General features: G+C 46.4%; 1 protein-coding gene across 3 annotated transcripts in view; it reads left to right on the top strand.

Annotated features, from left to right (window-relative positions):
• The window catches only part of CHKA (choline kinase alpha), a 71,590-nt gene extending 50,000 nt beyond the window's left edge, over positions 1 to 21,590 (top strand). Inside the window, exons 5-13 of one of the 3 annotated variants that reach the window (XR_004029701.1) lie at positions 4,142 to 4,275; positions 4,705 to 4,809; positions 6,080 to 6,138; positions 8,577 to 8,664; positions 9,198 to 9,306; positions 10,502 to 10,608; positions 13,089 to 13,170; positions 13,289 to 13,628; positions 20,387 to 21,590. Coding sequence is in view for 1 of the 3 variants with exons in the window: in XM_003274028.4 (XP_003274076.3) it covers positions 4,142 to 4,275; positions 4,705 to 4,809; positions 6,080 to 6,138; positions 8,577 to 8,664; positions 9,198 to 9,306; positions 10,502 to 10,608; positions 13,089 to 13,170; positions 20,387 to 20,446 (744 nt within the window). In the remaining 2 variants the exon portion in view is untranslated. Of the gene's footprint in view, positions 1 to 4,141; positions 4,276 to 4,704; positions 4,810 to 6,079; positions 6,139 to 8,576; positions 8,665 to 9,197; positions 9,307 to 10,501; positions 10,609 to 13,088; positions 13,171 to 13,288; positions 13,629 to 16,431; positions 16,980 to 20,386 lie in introns of those variants that run through there. The other 2 variants (XR_004029702.1, XM_003274028.4) reach the window with 2 other exon arrangements.
• The last annotated feature ends 407 nt before the right edge of the window (positions 21,591 to 21,997 follow it).

The raw sequence follows: 21,997 nt of genomic DNA, 5'->3' as shown, positions 1-21,997 counted from the left end.
AACGCTCAGTTGACATATGCCACAGACAGAAGATGGCTTCTTTGTCTCATTGCTGCAAGAACCTGCAATGCTATGTTTTCACTGTTAACCTCACCTATGTCATTGAACTGTATCAGAAATCATGAAAAGCAACATTTATTTTGTACTTATATCAGAACCTCTTTCTTTCCTGTAAAGGTATATTCGTCCAAATTTGAAATATATATGAAACTTACCATTTCATTGTCCCCTGATGCTGTGTACCCTGAGACTTTGCCCTTTTCACCTTGTTCCTCTCAACTTCTAGGGCCCTGCTTTATAGAACTTGCTGCTAGAACACCTTGGCCTTGACTGTACCCTGCTCAGTCTCTGACTGTAGCCCTGTCGGGGCCATGCCTGTTCTTTCCCATCACCCTTACTTGGTTTGTTTTGTGCATTCCTACTGAGTCTCCCTACCTCCCATCTTCCTGTCCCCATATGCTGGTCAAATTCTTAGATTTCAAGGCCTTGCTCCAAGACCTTGCAGTCTTATTTCTAAGCAGTCAGGATTATTTTCCCTTTCTTATTGTCCCAAGGCAGTTTTAATGTTGCTATAACATTTGCCAGTATACCATGTCTTAGAGTTACACGTACATATCTAAAGCATAGTTCCTGTTCCTCTACCCACCCACCCCCGACTCCATGCCCTGCACAATGCTTCATGCCCAAGGGTTTTCATGAACCCTGTGTTGAAGTGTGGCTCTGAGCCCTGGCAATACTTCTTTGGTTGGCAATGCTGGTCTTTGTCAGCCTGTACTCTCTTCCTAGATAGAACAGATATTCCCATTTTAATTGAGCATAAGCTCCTTGGGGACTAGAGTCAAAAGCCGCTAGCTTTTCCTGCCCTGCTGCATGTCTTATCCATGAGAGGCCTGGGCATGTCCAGGGCTGCCCTGTACATCTGTGCAGATGGAGCCCAGCACTAGGATGCCTGACAGAGGGGTGCTCTGCTGCGTCTGGCTGGGGATCAGGGGCAGGGATTTCTTTGTCTAATCCCACAGCCCAGAAACAGGGAGGCTAGTTGTGCTCTGTCTCCCCAGAAGAGGTATCCTCTTCTAGTTGACAGTGGTGCTGTCCGTCTGTGCTAGCGTCGTGCTAGCTGCCAGTGCTGAGGATGTGTTTAGATGAGTGGATGGTGCCTTCACTGCGCCGGCTTTTACCTTAGTTTGCTCCCTGGCACCTGGCTATGTTTTAGTAGAGACAGGGTTTCTCCATGTTGGCCAGGCTAGTCTCGAACTCCCGACCTCAGGTGATCCACCTGCCTTGGCCTCCCAAAGTGCTGTGATTACAGGCGTGAACCACCACGCCCAGCCGAGATAATAAGTTTTTGAAAGAATTTTACAAATAATAGAACCTCATATGGTTATAAGTGGAAATATAGGTGAATCTTACAAACATAATGTTGAATGATAAAATCAAACTGCAGGAGACTATAAGTAGTATCATACCATTCTTTTTTTTTTTTTTTTTTTGAGACGGAGTCTCGCTCTGTCGCCCAGGCTGGAGTGCAGTGGCTCAATCTCGGCTCACTGCAAGCTCCACCTCCCGGGTTCACGCCATTCTCCTGCCTCAGCCTCTCCCAGTAGCTGGGACTACAGGCGCCCGCCACCACGCCCGGCTAATTTTTTGTATTTTTTAGTAGAGACGGGGTTTCACCGTGGTCTCGATCTCCTGACCTCGTGATCCGCCCGCCTCGGCCTCCCAAAGTGCTGGGATTACAAGCGTGAGCCACCGTGCCCGGCCAGTATCATACCATTCTGTGAAGCCTGATAAATTTTAAAAATTGTTTAAGAATATATGCACATGTAGTAAAAGTTCTATTTTTGGAAAAGGTAAGGGAATTGTGTTAACACAATTCAGAATAATAAAAATATCTTGGGGACAAAAAGGGCAGGCATCAGGACACATAGATTATAGTACCTGTGGAATTGATTTTGTTCTAGTTCTTAAGTTCTATCTATGCTCTTGTATATATTGTTCATTATATATTAAATTTTTTTTGAGATGGGAGTCTCACTCTCTTGCCTAGGCTGGAGTGCAGTAGCATGATCATAGCTCACTGCAGCCTCGAACTCCTGGACTCAAGTGATCTTTATGCCTTAGCCTTTCAGGTAGCTGGGAGTACAGGTGAACACCAGCACACTCAGCTTATTAAAAAAATTTTTTTGTAGAGATGGGTCTTGCTGTGTTACCCTGGCTGGTCTTGAACTCTCCTGGCTTCAAGCTCTTCTCCTGCCTTAGCCTCCTAAGTCACCAGGATTACAGTGTGAACCACTGCATCCAGCCATAGTGAAGATTTTTAAAAAATTCTACTAGGTTTGAACCATATGACGCTGCCGGTGTTTGACTGTTTTTGACCAACAAGAATGGCAGTTTCATTTGATTCAACCTAATACCATATGTTATTTCTAGATTTGCTTTTTTTTTTTTTTTAAGATAGGGTCTCTCTGTGTTGCCCAGTATAGTGAAGTATAAGTGGCCTGATCTCAGCTCACTGCAGCCTCAACCTCCCAGGCCCAAGTGATCCTCTCACCTCAGCCTCCCGAGTAGCTGGGACTACAGGCACGTGCTACCATGTTTGACTAATTTTGTTTATTTTTTTGTAGAGATGGGGTCTCCCTGTGTTGCCCAGGCTGGTCTCAAACTCCTGGGCTCAAGCAATCCTCCCGCCTTGGCCTCCCAAAGTGCTGGGATTACAGGCATGAGCCACCACACCTGGCTTAGGTTTACTCTTCACTGCTTGGGATCAGGTGATTTAGTTTCATGATTCCTGTAGCCATCTTTCAAAGGGCATGTGAGAATAGCGGGGCCACTAGGGATGGTAGGTAGTCTGTTTCTCTTTCTCTGTACTCGGGAAGGAATTTGCAATACTGAGATTTGTTCATATCTGAGCATGTTAGCTTCAGATTTTCCTTGTTGCCAAATTAATGGCAGTTTTGAAAGCTGAGTGAGCTACCTTAATAAGTCCTGTGTGTCCTACTGCTGGAAGTGGAGTCCCTGTTCTTATTGCAGCATGGTAATCTGTTGACAGTGCTGTGGTAACAGTGCTTTCTGGAGGGAGTTGAATAGAAGGTTGAGTCCAATGCTTACAGTGAGCTCTTAGCTCTCAGTAGCAGACATCTGCCACTTGCTGAGCTTGCACCCTAGGCTGGGTGCTGTCCCGGAGACCTCACCTGCATTCTGTCCTCTGGCTCTCCTGGCAACTGTGTGAGAGATTTCATGTCCTCATTCCCATTTGATAGAAATGGGAACACAGATGTATGAGGTAACTTTGATGGCCATGTAGCTTTGAAATGAGAATTAAAGCCACAATTTCAACTGAGGTTTCTCTAAGTTGGGAGCATTCATTCTTACCCCTGTGCTGTACTTCTTTGCATTTTCACAGAAACCTCTCTTTAGATTTCTGCAGGGTGGCAGGTCGCATGAGGAAGCTCTAGAGGTCTCAGTTGATTGTGAGCTCCCATGGGCCTCCTGTAAAAGGGCAGCCAAACAAGCATGGCCTCGGGCTGATTTAGGGGAAGTGCAGGATGCAGAGGCCAGGAGGAAGTCCTCTAGACACTGTCTTTGCCCAACTTTGCCCTGGACACCTGTTCTGTGCCAGGCCAGGTGCTGACACCACCACTGGGAGCAGCTGGAGATGGCCCCCCGTCTCTGTGACGCATCTCCTGGTTAGGACCTGTTCTGGACCCCACATCTCACCTGCAGCACATCAGAGTAGAATGTCCCAGCTGATGGAGGAGCTGGAAGCGGGGCCATGTGATAAACTGCTGAAGACATGGACTTCAGCATTGGGTAGTGAATAGACATTCAGTATGGTTTTAGAGGCCAGAATAATAGATGATAGCGTAGTAGTTCAATAAAATTTAAGGAAAGAGTTCTCATAGTTAAAAGGGGTTCAGAATGAAATAGATCTTTGGAGTGGCCAGCTCCTCACTGTAGAAGTGCCATAGCAATTGCTGGCTCACTGTCTGTAGGGACACAGTGTCCATTCTTAAGGGAATTTGGGGCATTGGGTGAGACTTAAATGCACTACAAAAACACTTCTCATTCCTAAGACTGTGTGATCTCGCTCTTTTTAGTTTACTTGGTAAATGTCAGTTTTTAACTCCCTTTTCTATTTCAGAGCCGGCGATTAGATACTGAAGAATTAAGTTTGCCAGATATTTCTGCAGAAATCGCTGAGAAAATGGCTACGTTTCATGGTATGAAAATGCCATTCAATAAGGAACCAAAATGGCTTTTTGGCACAATGGAAAAGTAAGTGGTCAAATCACTTGGTCCTAACGTAGTTTTACAGTGGTGGCTCCCAGAAGTACCAGAAGTGAGCATTTGTTTGCTACAGTAGTCAGAGGTCTTCCTAGTTCACTCAAGTGCAGGGTGTCAGCTGGTGATACTTGTCTCATAAGTAAGTCTTTCTTCCGTGTAAAAGTCAATTCCTAAACCAAGAAAGAAGGCTTAAGCAAAAATGCTATTGAACGGGTGAAGGGGCAGAAAGTCACCTTCCTAGAATGCCACGAACCCCCAAGGCCACTCCTCTTCCCCTCAGTCATGGCAGTCAGAGGGGTCCCACTGGCATTGTGAGTGCGCTGGGATTGAATGTTTAACCAAAGCCCCAAGAACAGCAAGCCTTGGTGAATTGATCAGTGATTCTTTGTTCTGTTCTTTTTTTAAATTTTTTTTTAATAGGTATCTAAAGGAAGTGCTGAGAATTAAATTTACTGAGGAATCCAGAATTAAAAAGCTCCACAAATTGCTCAGTTACAATCTGCCCTTGGAACTGGAAAACCTGAGGTGAGTTTTCTTTCTATTTCCTGACTTTAAATATTCTTAGTCACTAAAACTGTTGTCAGTAAACACTGATTGAGCTTGCCTTATGTCTGGCATTTTACATTGGTTTTACAGGATGAATTTAAACCGATAAGTTTTGTCATCTGGAATTATGGTTCTCTAGAGGACTAGAGATTATGGACTCTATGGACTAGAGGCCCACACGTGGCCTCTAGTCAGTTTGTGAAGGTTCCATAGAGAAGGAAAATGTCAAAGGAGTGGCTTGGTGGCCAGGGCAGTAGAGTGTCTAACGGGGTGGATTTTCTCTGGTGGGGAGAAGGGAGTAAGGGCAGGCTGGGTGGGGAGTGTGAGGAAGATCCTTCTTCCTTACAGTTCAACCTTGGCTTTTGCGAGAAACAGAATCTTCCTACTGATCTCTGAAGCAAGGCCGTCATTGTCCTCAGAGTGATGCTGGGTGCAGGCCACTCACATCTGTACACTAACAAGTATTTACACCTTTTTTTTTTTTTTTTTTTTTTTTTTTTTAATAAGACGGAGTCTCGCTTTGCTGCCAGGCTGGAGTGCAGTGGCGCGATCTTGACTCACTGCAACCTCCCCCTCCTGGGTTCAAGTGATTCTCCTGCCTCAGCCTCTCGAGTAGCTGGAACTACAGGCACACGCCCCCACACCCAGCTAATTTTTGTATTTTTGTAGAGATGGGGTTACACCATGTTGGCCAGAGTGGTCTTGATCTCTTGACCTCGTGATCTGCCCACCTTGGCCTCCCAAAGTGCTGGGATTACAGGTGTGAGCCACCACACCCAGCCACAAGTATTTACACCTTTAAGTACTCAGGTATGTGCCTCCTCTGCTAGGCTTGATTATCGCTGCTGAGGGAAAACAAGTAAACAAATAAAATAATGTCAAATTGTGATAAGTGCTGTGACAGAAACAGATCAAAGTAGGCCCTTAGTCTGCATAGGAGGACCTGCTTGGGCCACTGGTAAGAGAAGGGCTGTCTAAGGGGGTGCTATACAAGCCGAGACCAGCAGAGAAAGGGGCTCCAGGAGGGAGCGGCACATGCAGAGGTCCTCCGGGGGAAGAGCTGAGTGCAGAGGGCCTGTGGAGTTGTTGCCACATAATGACACAGTTGTCAGAATTCACATCACAGATACTACTCTGAAACTGTGTGTTGCTTTGGAGTACGAATTTGGTGCTGCCCATGTGGAGAAAGCAAGACTGTGTGCAGCTGACTGAGAAGCTTGATGGGTAACAGTGAAACCTTTCTTTTCAGATCATTGCTTGAATCTACTCCGTCTCCAGTTGTATTTTGTCATAATGACTGTCAAGAAGGTAAGAATTGCTATGTTCTTTTACAGATGAGGTTTGTGTGTATACTTACAAAATTACTGGCAGTGTGTCTGAAAAATGCAAGGTAGCATCAGGAGTATTAGGTACATTAAATTATGATACAACCAGACAATGAGGTTTTGTATTTTTTTTTAGAGTATGAGGCCAGGCACAGTGTCTCATGTCTGTAATCCCAGCACTTTGGGAGGCCAAGGTGGGAGGATTGCTTGAGCCCAAGAGTTCTAGACCAGCCTGGGCAACACAGCAAGATCCCATCTCTACAAAAAATAAAAACATTAGCCAGGCTTAGTGGTGTGCACCTGTAGTCCCAGCTACTTGGTAAGCTGAGGCAGGAGGATGGCTTGAGCCTAGGAGTTCAAGGCGATAGTATGCTATGATCGCACCACTGCACTGTAGCCTGGATGACAGAGCAAGATCCTGTAAAAAAAAAAAAAAAAAAAAAGATTACATGGAAGAAATCTGAAAGAAGACAGAGCAAGATCCTGTATTAAAAAAAAAAAAAAAAAAAAAAAATTACATGGAAGAAATCCGAAAGAATATTCACTAAACTTGGGAATTGGGATAAAGAACTTAAACTTTGTAAGTCACGTATTACTTTTTCAGTGTTTAACTCCTTACAGTAAACATGTATGATTTTTTTTTAACCTGAAAAAGCAATAAAAGAACAAGATCCACTGCCTATCCCATTCAGTCCCGGGCCCTTCCCCCTTCTGCACCACACAGCATAGTGTTGCTTATCGCAACACATGTAATCCTAACACCTTCTCTCCTAGTATCAGTGCACTGTGCTGTTAATTACTTCGGGCTTCTCTGCTTTGAAAACACGACAGTGATATGTTCCTTACTGTAACAAAACTTCATCCCACGCAATTGCACATTGAACAGTCTCATCAGAGGCCCCCCACTATGCAGCTCCCACTGGTGCTGCTGACATGGCCTCGCTCTGCCTTGACCTTGCCTCCTCTAGTCACAGTAGTTCAGGTCCCACCTTGAGCCCTTCTTTGCCAGGCTCAGCAGTTTGCTTTTAATCCTGAGAACAGTTTCTCATGAAGACCCGTCATCCATAAGCCATTCATTTGAGCCAAATTACCTTTTACTACTTAGCTGCTCATCACTGGCTAACTCAAGTCAAGGAGGGTGTAGACATTACAGCTACAGCTTTGTGTATTATCCTTGCCCTTCTGGTGGTGAGGGGGTGATAAATGGCACAGACATCACTAGAGAGAGGGGACTGGAGGAGATAGCTGTGTTGATGATGGCAAAGTGTAGGAGGGATCGAAGAGGTAACAGTTGTACATTAATTTTGTTCTGCTACTTTGTGTGTCTGCCTCCAATTTGCCTTTTTTTGAGACTGTTACTGTGTCACCCAGGCTGGTGTGCGGTAGCGCAATTTAGGCTCCACGTAACCTTAGCCTCTTGGGCTTAAGTGATCCTCCTGCCTTAGCCTCCCGAGTAGTTGGGATCGGGGCGCACACCACTACACCTGGCTAATTATTTGTGGAGATGGAGTTTCTCTGTGTTGCCCAGGCTGGTCTTAAACTCCTGGACTCAAGTGATCCTCCCACCTCCGCCTCCTAAAGTGCTGTGATTACAAGTGTGAGCCAATACACGTTTTCTGGTTTCCAGTTTACGTTGTAATTGCTACTCTAAATGGAAAAAGTATGCTGAAGAGCCTAGACAGTATACCTCCACTAGAAATCCTAAGGAGAGAGAGCGGCTGAAAACCTAGCAAAGGTTGGCTCACTGGTGCCAGCCCCAGGATGTCGGAGATGCTGAACATCATGTCGAGTGTGGGGATCTCAGGAACGCAGGCCTGCAGAGCCAGGCTGATGGCTGACCAACTCCTGACCCAGAATCCAATACTAAAGCAAATAGTGTTGTAGGAATGCTGCCTGTGGTCTCCTTGGGAAGGAAAAGCAGGCAAAAACAAAGCAGGGGATCCCCTGTGGCAGCTGAGCTCTCCCTTGCCTTTCTTACTGAGAGGGCATTCCCACAGCTCCCCAGCTGGAGTGCTGCAGCCAGCCGGCCTGCAGACAGCAAACCAAGTCCCAGGGCTGCCGAGGGTGGTGTTTGGCTAGCACGAGCTCCTGCATGCCACCATGCAGAACATTTGGGAAGTACTGTCCTGAGAGCAGAGCAAGAGGCCAGGCTTTGTTCCACAGTGAGCCTGGGGGTCTGGCGAGAACTAGGGCTGTGAGCAGAGGTTCTCATGGCCAGGTGGGTCAGGAGCCACCCTGCATAGGGGTATGCCTCCCGTGAGCACTTCTACGCTCTGTCTAGGCCCTGGTGATGTCCGCAGACAAAAAGCCACATTCAGTTAGGATTCCCTAAAGGATCAAATCCGTTCTCTCAGCTCTGCTGTTCAAGGACTTGATCCTTCTATTGTAAAACATAAACCATGTTATCCAAACCTTTTGCAGGTAATATCTTGTTGCTGGAAGGCCGAGAGAATTCTGAAAAACAGAAACTGATGCTCATTGATTTTGAATACAGCAGTTACAATTACAGGTAATATGTTACAGTCCAGTGTTTCCATCTCAATATTGTTTTATCATTATGATATGCTTAATTAACAGTTATTAGAGAAAATAAGTCAAAACGCCACTCTGAGTTGCAAGCTGCTTCACCAGGAATCAGTGGCTTCTCGTCCAGTGGCCTGTGATGGTTGTGGTGAAGCAGCACGGCCCTCTTTGTTCCTAGCAGATGGCGCTAGTTGGGGACAGCCATGCCATTCAGTCCAGACTTTGGCATTTTCTTTTGACTTCAGAGATCATTTTCTTCTCATAAATCCTGGTCTAGGAGACACAATTTTCTGGAGTCGTGGTTCAGGTGCACCTGTATAGCTTTAGTCAGCTGTGATGCTGACAACCACCTGTTGTCTCTCTCTGTCATTAAAGCAGTTACAGTCCTGCTCCCTCAGCAAGTCCGGATGGCAACAGGAGTGGCGTGCTTGGAACTCAGCCTTTCTTTCTTCTGCAGTCAAGGAGCCTCCAGGCATACGGTTTGCCTCATTCTGTGTACTGTCTTATGTCTTATTTCAGGGGATTCGACATTGGAAATCACTTCTGTGAGTGGATATATGATTATAGCTATGAAAAATACCCTTTTTTCAGAGCAAACATCCGGAAGTATCCCACCAAGAAACAACAGGTAGGAGATGAGTTTTTGTATATTTGATAGGAAAATTACATGTCAATTTCATGCAGTTAGAATTACATCTTCTTTTTTATTTTTTGAGGCAGGGTCTCACTCTGAGTGTTTCCCAGGCTGGAGTGCAGTAGTGCGATCATGGCTCACTGTACACTTGACCTTTTGTGCTCAGGTGATCCTCTCACCTCAGCCTCCCAAGTAGCTGGGACCACAGACGCATGCCACCACGCCCAGCTAATTGTTTGTATTTTTTGTAGAGATGGGATTTCACCAAGTTGCCCAGGCTAGTCTCAAAGTGATCCTGGGCTCAAGTGATCCTCCTGGGCTCAAGTGATCCTGGGCTCAAGTGATCTTCCTGCCTCAGCCTCCCAAACTGCTGGGATTGTAGTCATGAGCCACCACGCCTGGCCTATATCTTCATTTTTAAAGATAACCTTTTAAAATTTGGTTTATGTTAAAAAATGTTATTTTGTTTCTATTAAATGTAGACACAAACTTGACCTTTTAGTCCAGCTTATTAAAAATCTCTGTGCCAGAGATACTTGTATTCAGAGAAGAGCTTTGTCATCCTTTGTAATTCCTTCTAGTGTTTTCCGAAAAGCCCAGCCTTGATTCTGCTTTCTGGCCATCTTTTTGGTGATCACTGACCTTTTTCTATTCATTTCACACTATGGAGAGAGAAGTAATCTTTCGGGCACCAGGGTTTAGTAGTGGGAGGAAATGTCTTTGGTGTTAACAGTTCCCTTTCCTGTCCTGAATGATGGGAGGAGGCTGGTGATTGTGTGGAGAATCAGTTCTCATGGGAATTTCCTCCTGGGATCTTTCTCTCCCATTCCTCAGCCCAGCACTGAAGCCTTGGTAGCAGTGCTGAAGCTGAGTAGGACTGGGAGGGTGCACCAAGCCTGCCTCCAAAATAATGGTCTCCAGTTTACGTTTTAAGTGCTACTCTAAATGGAAAAAGTCTGCTGAAGAGCCTAGACACTGTATCTCCACTAGAAATCCTGGGGAGAGAGAGCAGCTGAAAACCTAGCAAAGGTTGGCTCACTGGTGCCAGCCCCAGGGTGTCGGAGATGCTGAACATCATGTCGAGTGTGTGTCTCCCAGTGTGTCACAGTAGATGCATATGCTTAGTGACAGCTATTGACATTGTCTATTTTAACCATCATTGATCCTAACACAATTACTTTTTTTTAAGCTCCATTTTATTTCCAGTTACTTGCCTGCATTCCAAAATGACTTTGAAAACCTCAGTACTGAAGAAAAATCCATTATAGAAGAAGAAATGTTGCTTGAAGTCAATAGGTAACATTTTTCCTTTTTTGATTTGTAAAGATAGCTTTCCTCTTTATAGCCTATATTTGGGATGCTGACTTGCAATTTTGAGTATTTTAGAGCTTCTTTTTTTTTTTTTTTTGAGACAGAGTCTTGCTTTGTCACCCAGGCTGGAGTGCAGTGGCGCAATCTTGGCTCACTGCAACCTCCGCCTCCCGGGTTCAGGCAATTCTCCTGTCTCAGCTTCCCAAGCAGCTGGGATTACAGGTGCCTGCCACCATGTCCAGCTAATTTTTGTATTTTTTAGTAGAGATGGGTTTTTGCCATGTTGGCCAGGCTGGTCTTGAACTCTTGATCTCCGGTGATCTACCCGCCTCGGCCTCCCCATGCTGGGATTACAGATGTGAGCCACCGTGCCTGGCCTAGGAGCTTCTTTTTAATCGTACATCTTTAGGACTTGCACTTTGTCAAAAATGGAATCTGCTACTTCTCCATTGTGGCTGAGACTATGCAGAGCTTTCATATCTGAGCATACAGCAAGCAAAGTATATTAGTCTGTTCTCACATGGCTACAAAGATATTACCTGAGACCAGGTAATTTATAAAGAAAGGAGGTTTAATTGACTCACAGTTCTGCATGGCCAGGGAGGCCTCAGGAAACTTAACAATCATAGCAGAAGGCAAAGGGGAAGCAAGGCACGTCTTACATGGCACCAGGAGAGGGAGGGGCAGAGAGACAGGGAAGAAGGTAGGACTACCAAACACTTTTAAAACCATCAGATCTTGTGAGAACTCCCTCACTATTGTGAGGACAGCATGGGGGAAACCACCCCCATGATCTAATCACCTCCTGCCAGGTCCCTCCCTCCACACATGGAGATTACAATTAAAGATGAGATTTGGGTGGGGAGACAGAGCCAAACCATATCACAAGAAGAGGTCCCATGTCCAAGAAGGGTCAGGACACTTTGTGGCATTCTGAACTGTCATCCAGACACAACAACCCAGCCATACAGGGCTGCTGCCACCCAGAGCCTATAGAATTTTTTTTTTTTGAGATGGAGTCTTGCTCTGTCACCCAGGCTGGAGTGCAGCGATGCGATCATGGCTCACTGCAGCCTCTAACTCTTAGCAAGCCTCTTGCCTCAGCCTCCCAAGTAACTGGGACTACAGGCACGTACCACCATGCCTGGCTAATTTTTGTATTTTTTTGTAGACATGGGGTCTTGCTCTGTTGCCCAGGCTGGTCATGAACTCCTGGGCTTAAGTGGTTCTCCTGCCTCAGCCTCCCAAAGTGCTAGGATTACAGATGTGGGCTACTGCACCTGGCCCTGCAAACTTGTCACTGATGGTTGTAGAGTGGTGGGCACCATATGCTGTGTTTTAACTCTTAAGTTTCTCCTAGAAAATGATTAAACTTATGTTTATCAGTTTTAAGTCTTGCTTTTAACTGTTTTCTCAACAGTTTTCAAAGCAGGGCCCTGAAACTTCCAGATTCTGCAAAGGTCTAGACCACTATTTGTCCATCTCTTTAGTCAAGAGGCCTGTGGGTTGTTCCTGTTATTTGGGGTCTCCTGTGACATTTTTTGGTAAAATGGCTGTTTAAGTCACTGTGGCCCACCTCATCTTTCCACTGCACTTAGCACAGTCATCTCGTGGCCTCCAGAGTGCTCACCCCCTACACTAAGTGTGATGTCACATCTGCCTACCTGCTGGGCTCCACCGCAGCATACATCATCTCTTTCTGTTTCTTGAACTGGTGGACATAGAAAAAAACAGATGGAGGAGAACCCAGACAGAAAGGGTCGCACACGGGACTCTTGTGGGCCGGGGACCACAGGATGAATAGAGAGTAGGGTTGGAGGATACTAGAGCAGGCACTCCTAAATTTGAGCTTTATCTTCATGTGGATGAACCCTCAGGGTATTGTTTGAGGAGGAACTTGGATTCACAGTGATTTGGGGGCTTGGTACAGCCTAGAGATGGTGACGTGGCTCACGCTCTCTCATCTGCTCTTTTCACTTCTGTGTGACAGGAGGGGATGGGACAAGGATGGGATTTGAGAAGTCTCTTGCTCAAGGAGTGAGAGCTTCATCCTGCCTCCAGCAAAAGTCTGCCTCTTGGTTGCTGATGCTGTGCACCCTCCCTTGTAGCAAGCTTGCTTTCTTTTCTGCCAGCATGGCCACCCAGGCCTTCACCTGCACCCTGTGAATGTGAATATATTCACCTTGTGAATATACTATGGCCAAGTGGCATTTACGTGTGCCATGGCCCGGCCAGCTGTGTGTGTTCACACTCACCAGTGCACCTGTCACTAGCAGATGAGGGAAGGGTGTGGGAGTGGTATTCCCATTGTTCTTAGTCCCATGGAATATAGACCCATGATTTGCCAACACTAACTAGGTTTGCATCCACACAAGTTAAAATGTCCATCTGGCATGAAATCATTTCATCAGTCCTGTAACTGATACCGTATGTCTCAGATGTGTTTCTTGCTTTTGTCATTCCAGGTTTGCCCTTGCATCTCATTTCCTCTGGGGACTTTGGTCCATTGTACAAGCCAAGATTTCATCTATTGAATTTGGGTACATGGTATGTTTTAGCAGCGTTTTTTTTTTTTCCTTCCTACTCCCAGGTAAAAATGCTATAGTATTTGTGAATGTTGGCAGCAAATGACCATTCCTTACAGAGGGTTCTCTGTCTCCCCAAGTACCCGAATGTGGTGACCTGGTGGCATCAGGACAGTGTGGCTCAGCCCAGGAAGCCGGGGGAGAAGCCGCTGTCACTGATGCTGTGGTTGCCTTTGGAGGTTGCCCTCACTTCCAGGCCAGCTGACCTTGCCTCCCCTGCTTCAGAGAAGTGCCTGCAATCCTGATGGGGAATGTAGGCATCTGCACCCTGGAAGTCCAGCTCTGACCTCAGTCCCTTCTGACACAGGGGACAGTAAGTGAAGAAGAGTCGGTGGCTCCTGCCTGTGCTGTGGAAGGTTTTATTTCTCGGTTACCACTTCATTCTCCAGCCTGTAGTGCCTGACTTTGGGTTGGAAGCTGGTAATTATTGAATTAGATCTCCTGTTTTTCACAGGCATGTTTGTAACCAAGCTAGGCTGTCATTTAATTTTAACCTTAAGAGTTGTCAGCCAGGTGTGGTGGCTCACGCCTATAATCCCAGCACTTCGGGAGGCTGAGGTGGGCAGATCACCTGAGGTCAGGAGTTCGAGACCATCCTGGCCAACGTGGAGAAACCCCATCTCTACTAAAAATACAAAAATTAGCACGCGTGGTGGCAGGTGCCTGTAATCCCAGCTACTCAGGAGGCTGAGGCAGGAGAATCGCTTGAACCCAGGAGGTGGAGGTTGCAGTGAACTGAAATCATGCCACTGCACTCCAGCCTGGGTGACAGAGCAAGATTCTGTCTCAAAAAAAAAAAAAAAAAAAAAAAAGAATGTCATTGACATAGAAATAGAAAGTATTTTTAACCTTCAGACAAACCTTTCTGTTGTTCCATAGTGAATGAATGTTGGTGAGTTGTCTTGGGGTGGGGGATAACACAAACGTCTACAGTTTAGTGAGCTGCCTTCCTTTGGGACAGGGATGGGACTAGTTTATTTTGACCTCCTCAGTCTTATACTAGAATGATTTCTACTTCTAGGCAGAAGGTTTGGTAATGCAAAGATGATATTAGGTAAAAGAAGGGGACATTGGATTTTTAAAGCAGATTTGAGTCACGGTCAAATGATACTGTAAGACAAAGGATACTTCGTAACAAGGAATATTACTAGAGATAAAGAAGGGCATTTTGTGATAATAAAGGCATCAGTACATCCAGAGGACATTAAAAACCCTTGTCTTGCTTCAAAAGACATGATATTAAAACTGACAAAAGTGAAAGAAGAGAATGGCAGATTCATGATTAAAGTTGGAGATCTCGGCCAGTTGCAGTGGCTCACGCCTGTAATCCCAGCACTTTGGGAGGCCGAGGTGGTTGAATCACTTGAAGTCAGGAGTTCGAGACCAGCCTGACCAATATGGTGAAACCCTATCTCTACTAAAAATACAAAAATTAGCCGGGCATGGTGGCATATGCCTGTAATCCCAGGTACTTAGGGAGGCTGAGGCAGGAGAATCGCTTGAACCTGGGAGGTAGAGTTTGCAGTGAGCCGAGATGGCACCATTGCACTCCAGCCTGGGCAATAAGAGCGAAACTCTGGCAGGGTGCGGTGACTCATGCCTGTAATTCCAGCACTTTGGGAGGCCGAGGCGGGCGGATCACAAGGTCAGGAGATCGAGACCATCCTGGCAAACACGGTGAAACCCCGTCTCTACTAAAAATACACAAAAAAATTAGCCGGGCCTGGTGGTGGGTGCCTGTAGTCCCAGCTAACTCGGGAGGCTGAGGCAGGAGAATGGCATGAACCCAGGAGGCGGAGCTTGCAGTGAGCCGAGATCGCGCCACTGCACTCCAGCCTGGGTGACAGAGCGAGACTCCGGGTCTCAAAAAAAAAAAAAAAAAAAAAAAAAAAGCGAAACTCTATCTCAGAAACAAAAAACAAAAAACATAGGAGATCTCACCACTCCTCTTCTGTGGTTAGAACAAGGAAGAACATGCAGAAGGAGGGAGAGGGCCTTACAACTCTCCCTGCCAGCCTGGCCTCATGCACGTTCATTAAACCCCCCCAGCAACTGCAGGGTGCACATTCTTTTCAAATGAATATGGAATATTCGTCAAGATAGACCATATGCTGGGCCATCAGACAGGTCTTGATAAATTCAAAGGGATTGAAATAATACCGGATATGTTCTCAGTGAAATTTAAGTGGAAATCAACAACAAAAGATATCTAGAAAATTCTCAATTATTTGGAAATTAAACAGTACACTTCTAAATAAACCCTGGGTCAAAGAAATTAAAAAGAAAATGAGAAAATATTTTAAACTGAATTATAATGAAAACATAGCATGTCAGTATTTGTGGGATATACATAAAGCAGTATCTAGAAACTTACAGCTTTGTAGCTTAAATGTTTATATTCCATAAGAAGAAACATTACACAAAATCCCTATCAAAACCTTGGCAAAAATTAAATCCACTAACATATGTAAAAGGATAATATATTATGGCCAAGTGGCATTTATCCTTGGAATGCACGGCTGGTTTATATTTGAAAAAATCAGTTCATATAATTCTTCATATTAACAGAATGAAGGTGAAAAACCGTATGATTATCTCAGGGACCACAGGAAAAAGCATTTGACAAGATCCAATGTGATAAAAAAAAATCTCAGCAAACTAGGACTAGAGGGGATCTTCCTCAGCCAGATAAAGGCATGTATGAAAAAACCTCAGCCAGCCAGGCGCGGTGGCTCATGCCTGTAATTCCAGCACTTTGGGAGGCTAAGGCAGGTGGATCACCTAAGGTCAGGAGTTCAAGACCAGCCTGACCAACATGGAGAAACCCCGTCTCTACTAAAAATACAGAATTAGCCAGGGGTGGTGGCACATGCCTGTAATCCCAGCTACTCGGGAAACTGAGGCAGGAGAATCGCCTGAACCCAGGAGGTGGAGGTTGCAGTAAGTCGAGATCACGCCACTGCACTCCAGCCTGGGCAACGAGTGAAACTCTGTCTCAATAAAAAAAGAAGAAGAAAAACCCACAGCCAACATTATCACTAGCGGTAACAGGGAAATGTCCCCTTTGACCCCCACCCCAAGTACAGAACACGCAAGGATGCCTGTTCTCACTGCATGTCTTCTGTGTTATACTGGAGCTCCTAGCTGGTGCAGTGAGGCAAGAAAAAGAAAGGAAATGTAGGTGCACTGGGAAGGAAGAGGAAACACTGTCTTTATTCTTTAGGTGACATGATTGTGTGCATTTAAAATAATAAAGGAATCGACAGAAAAGTTACTTAACCTAATGAATGAGTTTATCAAAGTCACAAGATACAAGGTCAGTATACAAAAATCAGTTGGATTTCTACATGGTAGAAACAATTGTACATGGAAAAATGTTTAATAGTGTAAGATATGTACATTGGAAACTATGAAAGAGTGTAAAAAATAAGTGAAATGAGAAGATACCACCTTGATGGTAAAGATGCACATTCTCCCCACACTGACCTGTACATTCCCCACAGGCCTAATCAAAACCCCCACAGGCTTCTGTGTAGAAATTGACATGCTGATCCTAAAATTTATATGAAAATGCGGAGTCTGCAATAACCAAAATAATTTTGTAAAAGAACAAAGAAGACTTCTACTACCTGGTTATAAGACTTCTCTGAAGCACAGAAGTCAAGGCAGTGTGGTGCTGGCATAAGATAACATAAATCATCCAGGTGTGGTGGCTCAAGCCAGTCATCCAGCACTTTGGGAGGCTGAGGCAGGAGAATCACTAGAGCCCAGGAGTTGGAAACCAGCCTGGGCAGCATAGCAAGACCCATCTCTACAAAAAATACAAAACAATTAGCTGGGTATCTGTAGCACATGCCTGTAGTCCCAGCTGCTCGGGAGGCTGAGCTGGGAAGATCACTTTAGCCTGGGAAGTCAGGGGAGCTGTGATCACACCACTGCATTCCAGCTTGGGCAACAGAGCAAGACCCCATCTCAAAAACAAAAAACAAATCAGATGGAACAGAATACAGTGCCCAGAAATAGATCCATGTGTATGTAATCAACTGGTACTCAACAGAAAGGCCAAGGTAATTTAAGAGGGAAAGGATTGTATTTTCAAAAAATGATGCAAGAACATTTGAAGAGTCATGAAGAAAAAACAACCTGATTCTGTGCCATAAACAAGTCAACTTGAAACATAATAGACCTAAATGTGAAGGCTAAAACTATTAAGTTTCTGTGAGAAAGCACAAGAGAAAAGCTTAGTGACCTAGGCCGGGCGCAGTGGCTCACGCCTGTAATCCCAGCACTTTGGAAGGCCGAGGCGGGCGGATCACGAGGTCAGGAGATTGAGACCATCCTGGCTAACACGGTAAAACCCCGTCTCTACTAAAAATACAAAAAATTAGCCAGGCCTGGTGGCAGGTGCCTGTCGTCCCAGCTACTCGAGAGGCTGAGGCAGGAGAATGGTGTGAACTCGGGAGGTGGAGCTTGCAGTGAGCGGAGTGTGCACTCTGGCTGGGGCGACAGAACGATACTTTGTCTCAAAAAAGAAAAAAAGAAAAGCTTACTGACCTAAGCACAGATTTCTTGGGTTACATAAAGCACTAGCCATAAAAGAGGAAAAAACAGAGTAAGTTGCTGTGAGCAGGAAACATATAAAAACCAAAGTGCTTTTTCCCATTCCTTTCATCAGCAACAATCATCACCACAGAAGACTAAAGTGACCACATCGGGGGCAGTTCTCCCCACCAACAAACAAGTAATCAGTTCTGGAGTGGACACCAGATGGGTGTCCTCCAATTCCATTACGACACTGTCTACCTGGGGACAGAGACCCCACAGATTGAGGGTTGAGACCTTAAGACTGCCCCCTACTTCCGACACCAGTTGCAAGTCCAGGCCTCTGGAATTTCTGACCAACCAGCCATATATTGGGGTTCCCACGTTCCCCTTGGGTTCAATTAATTTGCTAGAGCGGCTCACAGAACTCAGGGGAACACGTAAGTTTACCAGTGTATTACTTTTTTTTTTTTTAAGACAGGGTCTCACTGTGTTGCCCAGGCTGGTCTCCAGCTTCTGGGCTCAAGCGATCCTCTTGTCTCAACCTTCCAAGTAGCTGGAACTACAGACATTCCGCCACCATGCCTAGCTAACAAAGGGTATCTTAAGGGTGAAGAGATACATAGGTGGGGTGAGGTCTGAAAGGATTCCGAGCACAGGAGCTTCTGTCCCTGTGGGTGGGTTGGGGAACTCATTCTTGTTCACCTTCCTGTCAGCCTCCACATTCAGTTCTCTAGAAACTCCCCAAACCCTGTCCTCTTGGGCATTTTATGGAGATGTCATTGGATAGGCATGATTGAAACGTGGACAACCATGTTGAAGTGTGATTGGACAAAAAAGGTGTGATCTAAACCCAGCAAGGCCTGACCAGGTTCTTTGGGCTTCTCTGTACAGCATTCCTCATCCCAGGGTATGGGGCAGGACCCTCTCTGGAATAAGAGTCTTAGGACCCACAGTCAGATTAGAGTCTAGCTTTGGGCAGGTGAAAGGACGGCAGAAGGTCAGAGAGAGAGAGATTCTGTTTACTGTAGTAAGTGCTATGGGAGTTATGAGCCAGGGACCATGGACAAAAACACACATGTCATCACAGTTGGACTTCATCAAAATGAAAAACAACGATAGCATGGAGAAAATGAAAAGGCAAGCCACAGACTGGGAGGAAATACTACAAATGTATATTTAATGAAGGACTCATATTGAGGACATATAAAGAACTCATAACTCAGCCAGAAACCAAACAGCCTGCCTTATTATTATTATTATTATTATTATTTGGAGATGGAGTTTCGCTCTCGTTGCGCAGGCTGGAGTTCAATGGTGCGATCTTGGCTCACCACAGCCTCTGCCTCTTGGGTTCAAATGATTCTCCTGCCTCAGCCTCTTGAGTAGCTGGGATTACAGGCGCGTGCCACCGCACCCGGCTAATTTTTGTATTTTTAGTAGAGGGGGTTTTGCCATGTTGACCAGTCTGGTCTCGAACTCCTGACCTCAAGTGATCCGCCTGCCTTGGCCTTCCAAAGTGTTGGGATTACAGGTGTGAGCCACCTCGCCTGGTCTGCAGCTTCATTTGTAATTGTCCTAAACTGGAAGCTGCCTAAATGCCAGTCAGCAGGTGCGTGGATACTACAGTGCCAGATCCGTGTACTGAGAACACTCGGCAGTGCAAAGGAAGGTGGCACCAATGCATGACAGCACAGGCCACTCAGAGACATCACGCTGAGAAGCCAGACACGAGGGTGCATATTGTATAGTGGCATTTATGTGCTACTTTAGGAAAGAAAAGTCCAATCCATAGTGACAGAAATTGAGTCGGTGGCTGCCTGTGGCCAACTGCAAGAGGCCCATGGGAGCTTGTAGGGATGCTGGAAACACAGGTTTCCTTCTGACTGCGGTGGTGGGGAACTGGCTGGATGCATCTGTGAAAGCCCTCCAACTGGACACTTAAAATGGGCTTATGCTTGTAGAGTAGAAATTACACCTCAAAGTTAATTTTTCAAAAAAGTGTTATTGTAATCTTCCTGGCTTCTAGAATTGCAGACTTTCAGATTAGGAGTGGGTCTTTGAGATTGTGTTGTCCTCACTGATGGGCAGATGAGGGAAGAGACCCAGAAAAATACAGTGGCAGAAACAGAACACCAAGCCGGGTTTTCTCCCTTGCCTCTCAGTGTCCTTCTTAAAAGTCATGCTGCAGGAGATCCCGGGAAATAGGTGATGGGCATCCTCTTTTTTCTCTCCTTCTGTTCTAGACTTGCCTATGTCCCAGGGGTCTTTTGCTCTAAAAGGTGTGTTATGTCGGTTAGTCAGTGCCCACAGCACCCAAGGTTAGCAAGGTGATGAATGGTAGCAGTGCCAAGCATGTGGATGAGACATCCATCCTGAGAGGCAGGGCTGGGCTGGCCCATGCCTATAAACCAGGCCTCCTGAGAATGAAGGTGTGTGGGGTGGGCTGGGAGCTTGAGCCTGCACCTTCGGAGCAGTGAGGCCCCGAGCAGCCCTGCTGCACAGGCCAGTCCTGTGCTTTTGGTCTCATGGGTCCGTGCCCTCAGCTCTTGCCCAGGGTGGGGATTGGGAGACACATGGGCAGGGTTCAGGCCAGCAGGATTCCTTGCTGAGGCCTTCTCTTTGATGTCTCCTAGGATTACGCCCAGGCAAGGTTTGATGCCTATTTCCACCAGAAGAGGAAGCTTGGGGTGTGACTGTGGGGAGGACTCCATCCACCTCATCACTGGACTGCATGGGGAGGCAGCAGAGCGGGGTCCCCTCTGTGCTTCGACTACTGCTCCTGTGGCAGGAGGCTTTGGGTGGCTCACTACTGAACACAGATGTGTATGATACTAAAGACTGTATTAAAATGGAGTGACGTTTATTTCATATCTTGTTTACGATTTCACTAGGACTCAGAAACGAGATTGGGAAGCAGAAATATAGTGCAATAGTGCAACATCTCTGAATCCTTTTAATCTAGAGAAGGCGTTTCATATTTGGGGGCTAAGGTTTCCAGTCAGATAGGGCAAACAGCAAGAGTAAGCAGTGTTACTTGCAGGTACTTTGGTTAATGTTGATTTAAAACTTTTTTTTCATGAATGTGCTGGTGAACACTGTGACCAGGCTTTTGTAGATGGCGATGTGTTATAGACGGTGCTCACTCCCAGGGGACAGCAAGTGAGCAGAGATGTACTGCGAAGTCGCCAGTCACGGCCTCTGCCTGGGGCCCCCGGAAGCTGCTCCTCTACCCCTTGGTCCCATGGCTGAAGCTGGAGCAGCGGATTGCTCTGGAGCGGCCAAGGCCGTCTGCATGTGGAGCAGAGCTCTCCCCTCCTGCTGGGCGTGTGTGACACTGATGAGTTTCACTGTACTGCATGTGACTTCTCCCCTGCCCTTCCTCCTGATGGAGTGTGCAGACAGCCATGCGTGGCCACAGGGGCAGTGTGAGGACCTCCCTGTCTCCCGGCTCCTCTCCCAGGGGAGCCAGCTGTTTGACCTAGCTCTTTGGGCCTCTCCTGCCCTCTGCTCTGCCTGGAGTGTGGGATCCTGTGAGTGGGCTGGGCCGCCCCTGGGCAAGGTGAGGGAAACCCTGGCCTGGGCTCTCCAAGGGCCCGGTTTCCCGGCCCTTACCTTTCCCGATGTCCCTGACATCATCATTTTGTGGGAGACGGCAGCCTGTATGTTGTACAGGGTGTGGATCGAGTGTAGCTGTGAAATCCATATATATGAAATGTCCCGCGGGATACAGTCTTCGCTGACTTTTTTTTACTCTGAATCTTATTTGAATTGTTTTTTGTGCATATATTTCTGCTACCACAGAGATTGTACTATACAAATAAAAAAATAAAAACCCAACCTCAAGCTGTCACCCTTGGATGTGTCCTAAATCTCAGGGAGGGCTCCTGGTACCTGAAGGAGCCCACGGAGGCTGCACCCGTGGGCACCCCATCTGCACCCACGCAGCCCCTCAGCTTAGCAGTGCCCCGCTGCTCTCAGCTGGCATCCCAGCAGCGTGTGGCCCCATCGGCCCTCCTCCACCTCCTCCTCTTCTTCCCCACCACACTCTGGTTTCCCTGCTTCTAGCCCAGAAGTGAAGAGCCCTGGAGGACGTTGGAGACTGGGAGCAGTGCTGGTGCCTGGGGACACTGAGCGGCTGGGCAGGGGCAGGAGGGAGGCTTTTGCTGTTCACCCTTTTAGAGAGTTACAGTTTTAAGCAGGTGAAGCCAAACTGAATTAAACAGTAATGGTGTTGCACTCCTGCA

This window comes from Nomascus leucogenys, chromosome 4 (genome assembly GCF_006542625.1).
Source record: "Nomascus leucogenys isolate Asia chromosome 4, Asia_NLE_v1, whole genome shotgun sequence".
Lineage (NCBI taxonomy): Eukaryota > Metazoa > Chordata > Mammalia > Primates > Hylobatidae > Nomascus > Nomascus leucogenys.
The sequence above is the reverse complement of the archived record's forward strand: the minus strand, read 5'-3'. Positions and strand labels throughout refer to the sequence as shown.